We start from the raw sequence: 7,531 nt of genomic DNA, 5'->3' as shown, positions 1-7,531 counted from the left end.
AGGCAAACTATAAACTTTTTAATTCACTTTTTTACAATGAATTTTTCAAGAAATCCAAACAAGGAAAGTGTTGTGTCTAATTTGCTTTAAAGTGGTAAAACACTTCTCCTGTTTTTTCCCTCCCCCAAAAGTGCAAAAATCAAGTTGCTTCTTGGTCCACAAACATAATACATCATATACAGTGAGAGATTTTCCTCCTGATGGAATACTGCTTCCAATCCATCACTTCCAGTTTCCACTCCATGAAAATGTCAGCGTCCAAAGACGGCATTCAATTCCAGTAGAATTAATTCTACAATCTGGTTCTGGTACACTGTATGGACTGCTATGTTACCAGTCTCTTTCTCTGGCTTTAATAAGGTTGGACCAAAAACTATTGCTACGCTCTGATAGGTCATTCGGTTCTTTTCTCCATTTTCTACAACTCTGAAAAAGAAAAAAATAAACACAAAGAAGATATATCAGTGCTAGAGTAATGGGATGACAGAAAAGTCCAAAGCAAATGACTATTCATGATATTTAATGATTACTAGTCTTGTTACTAGCACAAAGCTGCTGCGATTCCCTTCTCTACAAAAAAAGTTTTGTTCTGTGATACTATTCTTGAAATCCTCACAATTTCATTAACATAGGACAGTAAGCACCACAATTATGCCACATACCGTCCTCTTGATGCTCTGCAACCTTGTACAAATACAGACTGATACTCTGCTTTTATCAATATACGCAAGAAAAGCACAGTGGGCAGTGCCACCTCCTTTTTTTAAACTTGATTACTTAGTTTTAAGAGAGTATTGGCAATACAAAGCCTTTCCCTCTGATTCTTACCTCTTCAGGTGCCTGAAGAGTACTTGCATAGTGTCCTGATTTGGTTTTGGCAACTGTTTGATTAGATCTTTAACAGCATTGACACGCTGTCTCGGTTCTTGCTCTGCAGAAGGAAGAAGTGTAGAAACAAAACCTCAGTAATTCTGTACAAAACTTCATGATAAAAATTAACAGACTGAGGCTAAAAGCTTTGATTTCGCAGGGCTGATATCAGAGAGTATGCTGCCACCTCCTGGGCAGCCTGTATTTTACTGACAGAACTTCAGCTAAGCCTTGCAAACTTTCATAACCAAAACATTCTGCAATAACCAAATTGCTCCTATTGATCAGAACTTGTATCAAAAGTACAGAACTGCTTTCCATACTTACTAATCGCATTGACAAAGTCATTGAAGTGGTTATAAGTGAACAGCGGCTCTGGCAGTTCTCTGAAAAACATCTTTAGAGCTCCTGTGATGACGTGTATATCTTCCCATTTGCTGTCATTCAAGTCAAGTTTCTCATCTGAGAGAGAAAAATGAATAATTAATGTTAATAATTTAACTATAAGGGCGTAGTTAAAAAATATTAATTCCTTTTCTTTCCTGCATTTATTGCTTTTAACATATGGAAGACCGGTATCCTGCTTCAGCCTCTTCACTGCTGAGTACTGAGCTCCAACAGTATGAAATCTTTTACATTTATAGGTGGCTGGGAGAATACTTTTCAGAACAAATACTGTGTGAGATGCTCATAAGGCTGCATTACAGCAACCTTGCATGCTCTCTTAGAAGGGTTAAAACACTGTCAACAATCCAGTCCTTGGGAGAGCTACAGCAATGCAAAGTGTCCCGAACTACCCCAAAAGGAACCAACAAGATGAAATTCAACAGTAATTCCACCCCAACTTGGAAGCAGGTTCTCTTCAGAACCTGTATGAAAAGAGGCAGCCAAACTCTGCCTACTGCACTACATGCAGCTGTCCTACCAAGGAGGCTTTCCAGAGAAGAATCCCAACTCTGGAGGTAACACAGAATTTACTTTAAGAACTGATTTATCAGGAAATGACTGATCAAACCATAGTGCTCAGATGAGCTACTGTTCTTCTTCCCAGCTGCAGGCTACCTATTGATTCCCACTGAACCAAACACTAAAGTACAGATACATAAAGAGGTTTTATACACGAGAGTACTGTCAAGCTAACAATCCCCATTCTAATCTTGCTAAAAAACGTTAACTTACAAGTTTAACATTAGTAGAAGCTTGGCATTCTGTTTTCCCATAAGGTATGCAGTTTGGGGTTCTTTAGCCATTTTTTCCTTCTTGAATTCTATTACCACCTTTCTTCAGAAAAATGCTCTAGCAATGCCTCCACGTAAGATCAAACCTCCAGGCTGTTAGGGTGGTGGTTTTTTGTTTATTTTGATAGGGATTGGTGGTTTCATTGTTGTTTGTGTGTGTGTGTGTGTGTGTGTGTGTGTTTACACACTAAATTCTGCAATTTTGAAATAACCTTAAGGATAGCAACCGTTTCTCAAGAAAAGCTGCAGTTACACACTAAGAAATCATTTCTCATGAGTTCGCTACAAACTTCAAGCAATCTGAAAAGCTAAGCAACTGTAATGTAGTTGATGAAAACTTACCATGATTGACTGCAAATCTTAGCTTCTGTATCACTGCAAGATTACCACTAACTCGGTATAAGCCATCAACATCTAATCCTAAAATAAAGGGATAAACCAATTTTAATCTTTCATGCATACAGGTTCTGAAATCACTAGGCTCCTTACTCAGGTCTACTCTGTAAAATCAAAACCTAAAGCTGCCCAGTTAATCTTGTGCTATCGATCACTTGGTTTGGCAATAAACATTTCTCTAGATTTTTTGATGGGCAGGGCACATCAGAGAAGGTTTAGTTTGCTGAAAAAGGTTTTGTAGTATCAAGCTCAAAGTAATCTTTAAAGCTTCCTATGCAGAAGAATAGTAGTAAATGAGGTAATGGCTTCAAGTTTTCCCAGTAAGACTGGAGATGCCATTTAAAATGCTTTTAGTAGGTGGAGGGAGGGATATATGCAGAGTCCAACATGCAAGAACCAAGTATTTTGTGGAGGTTCCATTTTTTAATTTATGGTTAAGAAATATCAAATCAGGCGTAAGAGAGCACCTTGAAGTTGTCAAGTGACCAGGTTTGCAAGAAGGAACAACGTGCCTGCATACTCACTATCCAACAGCCTTTAGAAGTAAACGGGTAGCCCTTGCTTTTACAGTACCGTAATGCTCAGCAGGGAAAGAAGAAAACTGTCTCTGTGGATGCTACTGCAATTAGTCAGAATTGATTAGAAGGTAAAGAATTAAATTGAAATGCTACTTGACTCATGTGCTGTGTTCAGTGCCCCTGAGAGGGTGAGTGTTGCCAGAATACCTTCAGTCCCTGTAGCTCATAGAGTAGTCTGATGCAATACAGCACACTTATCAGCACCATTTAACATATTCCTTTTCCCCATAATCCACTAGCCACTTCTTTACAAAAAGAATATATTTGATGTGTGTTGGAAATAAGAAGAGTTGAAGTAGGAAAAAAAGCTGCTCATTTCGGTCAGCTTCCCCTCAGGTATTTAAAAAGGGAAAACTTCACCACCATCTTCACTGCAGTGCTGTCTTAAAATATAAAAAAATTAAAAAAAAAGAAAAAAGAAAAAAGAAAAAAGGAAAAATAGCCTCTCTCTATCAAACTGTGGATCTTCTCAAATGGGAATAAAGTCTGCTGTTACAAACAAGAAGGCAGTTTGTTCAGTTTGTTGACCTACAGTATCACAATGGAAGCAGTTATTTTGTCCCTTCCAGGACACAAGTCAACAATACTGAAAAAGAAGACAACATGCTGCAAAAAATCCTAAGAAGTTCCCATGGAAAATGCTTTAAAATTCACTTCTGGTATTCCCTTGTAAACACCCTGATCTCAAGATTATATTCTCAAATTAACAGACCATCTGAGCAATAGCAAGAGACAAGCAAGAAGCCCAACCTAGAGTACAGACAAGTCAGGAATTACAACCAAGAAATTTCCAAAAAAAACTGGATAAGTCCTTGGTATCAGACAGCCCACAGTGTCACATGTAACTTCTGAAAGTCTCTCTTCACCTGCAGTAAAACTTTGATGAGATAAGCTCTTCTATGACTTCTTGTAATTTCTCCTCCTTTAGACCCTTATTGCCAAAAAGCTGTTCAGCATTCTCCTCATCTCGAAAGATACTGAAGATGATCAATTCCTCTGACGTAAGACTTCCTTCCCTCTCCCCACACTGGATTCCACTGGATATCTTTCCCACCCTCAAAAACTCATTACCTACAGACACATCTCAGATTATTTTCTGTAACACATCAAGAGCATATTAAGGATTAAAACATTCAAAATTAGACAGCGTGGTGAGCAAGAGGGGTTTAAAGACAAACATAAAATTCACCATACCATGTTCCTCAACATGCTCAATGCACAGCTTCACGAACTTTGGCACCGTGCTGTTTTCTCTTTGACACAAGCTGGTGAGATTGGAACCAAACACTTGATCTGGAACCAAGTAAAGAGACTGATTTACAGTGGAACAGGACTCGAGTGACAGAACTAGTTCAGGTTAAAACAAACCTCTACAAAGGGCAAAAAGTACTGGATACAATTGTTGCATTATTAGAGTGAAAGGGAGTAAAGTTCTGAAAAGAGTTCTCAACAGCTCCCAGAAAGAAAAAGTGTCAGCAGTCACCCAAACATGAGTCTTGGAGGGAGGAACTTTGGTACTGAAATCATTTTAATCCATCAGAAGAAAACTTAGAAGAATCACACAGTCATTACTGCAGTGAGAAATTTAATGGATTCAAATGTTCTGTTGTACTTCATTCCCCTCTGGAGTTCAAAATACATTTACCGTAATCTTTGATTAAAAAAAAAATCTGAACTGAAAAATTTTAACCCAAATGAAAGCATTCGGGGAGAAAAAAATGTTATTCTCCATTACACCTACTGTTTAATTCGGCATTACATATTCATTTACAGAGAAAGGTTTCAATATAGAGCTTAATTTCTAACACATTTAAGTTGTGAAGCGACTACATAAAAGATAGACCTTTACACAGCTCTGGCTGCATGTGTGACTGCGCACAGGCAACGTGGCCACAAGGTTTCAATTCAAATACAAGTCCTTATGGACAAGGTCCATCTTTTCAGACACTTTGTGTCTTGCCCTCAAAGTTACACAAAAGGCAGTGGGACTAATTCTCTGTCATAAAATAGAGCAAAAATGAAAATCAGCTTTGGCAGAGAACATGTTATAAAGTCTTAGTGTGTTTCATGGACATGTTAATTCCTCTTGTTCAGATCAGATGGTAGCACTGAAACGTTCCCCAGACTCATGTGGTTTCATCATATGCCCAAATAACAGATGACATCCCAAGTTCAGATGCACGAGACTGAAACAGGGTCTTGAAATAGAGAAGCAAAGCTCAGACTCAAAAGGAAGAAAGTTTTATTTTATCTTTTAAAGGCAGCATGTAAGTGACCATCTTTGCAGTATTTAATACATTTTACTTCAGAGCTTACGCAAGAGAGAAACTGCTCTTGCATTTGAACCATGCATAGCATCTAGCCCATTTTTCATGTTTAGTAACAACATTCACATTTGATAACTGCTTTGGGAAATCCAAACAGCACACCAAACCAATTATACAGTAAGAAAATTGGTATTATTAGCTGTATGCATAAAGGCCAGTGCCCCAAAACATCTCATTCTTGCTGCTCCTACTCACACAGCCAGCTGTATAAGCAGAATCAGTAGCAAAGGATTGAAAAAGGCCACGCAGCAGAAAGGCAGACTAGCAAGCAGCTGTAGCAGGTAAAACAATGCAGATTAGAGAGGACAAGAAAATACTGGTATGTAACAAAATTATTTGCTGCAACTGCTTCTGATCGTAACAATTTCCACACACAGGAGAACCGTATTTGTTTCCCTCATTTTAAAGCAGCTTTTGTAATTCTGTTTTTCCATGTAAAAAATGTTTAGCACAGCTACTTCTCAGTTTGATGCATGCTGTTTCAAGGGTGTTTTATAAAATTTTTTCATTTTTTCAACTCATATTCCATTTGCCAAGCTTTCATTTACTAAGCTTAATAGCAGCCACAAAGTACACTGGGCTTCAGATAAACTTCTGTATTTTTCACTCATACAGTAAATGTAAAACTATACAGCACAGATCCAACTTTTAAAGTTTACATCATGCTTTTAAATAAAAACAAACTCTTTGTTCCTTAGTGTCTTTATTTAAAAATCCAATCATTAGCATGCACGTGTACAAGTTAAACTTGGCTTAGCATTTACTGTTGCTCATGTCAGAAGTTATGTCATTGAGAATTCACATGAATTCTAAGCTGTAAAGCATGGCAAAACATCAAAGTCTGGGAAAAATGGCTTCTTACTTCAAACAAAAAATTCATAACTTACAGTTAAATTATATTTGCAGATACACAAATATATCAAATGCTACATGCAATAGAAGCACATCTGTTAAAGTATGCAGTTAGGCAAATCACAGTCAGATTTGCTCTGATATTTGCCTACCCATCTGCTATTTTGACCTAGTAGAGCACCACCTACGAGTCCTGCTAAAGCATACAAACAAATAAATTAAGTTTTACAGTGAGTACCAGGAATTACCAAGAAGAAATTTACACAATCACATTAATTTAGATCTGTGCAAAAACTGTTCTCTTTCAGAGTTTTTACAAATGTGATAGATGGAAGTATATATTAAGCTATCAATCATTTCATAAGTTGGATTCAAGAATATCTGTAAAACTCATTCTTTGTGAAAAAAAAAATCCAAAAAAAATGTATACATTAAAAAAAAAAAAGGTTAGGGAAAAAGGATGTTGGAGTTGAGATTCCTTTAGCCTCATCCTTTTTCTGCCTAAACATTTCATTTCTAATGAGATGGCACATACTTCTCTGGTTCCATCCAGACTAAAAACACCCCTGTAAAACATAAGCATGTGTTCAGCTCTGTAACAAAAGGACAATCTTCCTTTCCCTTGTTTGCACAAACAATTATTTGGCTATACAAAATTCCCAGCTGAGAGCAGCAGACCAAATGGACTTCCTAGCTCAGAAGCGCTGCGACTCCATAGAGGTTCCTGGGCTCTCATTTTCCACTTCAGTTTTGCCAATAATGGGATGGAAAGGACATCCTTGACAAAGTTTAGTAGCTAACAGCTTTGCTCAGAAGACTCAGAAGAACAACAAAATCACCAGTTTCACTATCCAAGACTTGTTAGGCAAGCTACATTCATGTTTTACTCTAAAACTAGATAACAGGAACCCCATTTTACACGTGAATTATCAAATTCAGTTTCTCAAATTATTTCCTTTGTTAAAAAGGTTCATTTACCCTTAATGTAGCCTTTTTCACGGACAGCTTGTAATGTAGGTCGTCGTGTGAGAAACTTCTTGAGCTTCGTTTTGGTCTTTTTCTGATCTGTGGCATCTATATTGCTAGGTATTTTCACTGCTGGAAATAAAAATACACTCAGTATGAATATTCACAAAAACAACTTTTTTTTTTAACATTGGTTCCTTGGAAATTTGACAACAAATACAGAGCATAGAAAAGAAGAAAATAAAGTATTCAAATTCACGTCGCATTCACATTTTCCTTTTTTTTTTTTTTAATTTCTTGTACA

General features: G+C 37.2%; 1 protein-coding gene across 1 annotated transcript in view; it reads right to left on the bottom strand.

The window, feature by feature from the left end:
- Positions 1-3: 3 nt before the first annotated feature.
- ARHGAP12 (Rho GTPase activating protein 12) overlaps positions 4-7,531 on the bottom strand; it is a 45,036-nt gene continuing 37,508 nt past the window's right edge. Inside the window, exons 13-18 of the mRNA XM_031554023.1 lie at positions 7,240-7,359; positions 4,277-4,375; positions 2,451-2,528; positions 1,198-1,332; positions 829-931; positions 4-426 (exon numbers count right to left, since the gene is read on the bottom strand). Of these exons, the coding sequence (XP_031409883.1) occupies positions 252-426; positions 829-931; positions 1,198-1,332; positions 2,451-2,528; positions 4,277-4,375; positions 7,240-7,359 (710 nt within the window). The 3' untranslated portion in view covers positions 4-251. The remainder of the gene's footprint in view (positions 427-828; positions 932-1,197; positions 1,333-2,450; positions 2,529-4,276; positions 4,376-7,239; positions 7,360-7,531) is intronic.

Source organism: Meleagris gallopavo, chromosome 6 (genome assembly GCF_000146605.3).
Source record: "Meleagris gallopavo isolate NT-WF06-2002-E0010 breed Aviagen turkey brand Nicholas breeding stock chromosome 6, Turkey_5.1, whole genome shotgun sequence".
Lineage (NCBI taxonomy): Eukaryota > Metazoa > Chordata > Aves > Galliformes > Phasianidae > Meleagris > Meleagris gallopavo.
The sequence above is the reverse complement of the archived record's forward strand: the minus strand, read 5'-3'. Positions and strand labels throughout refer to the sequence as shown.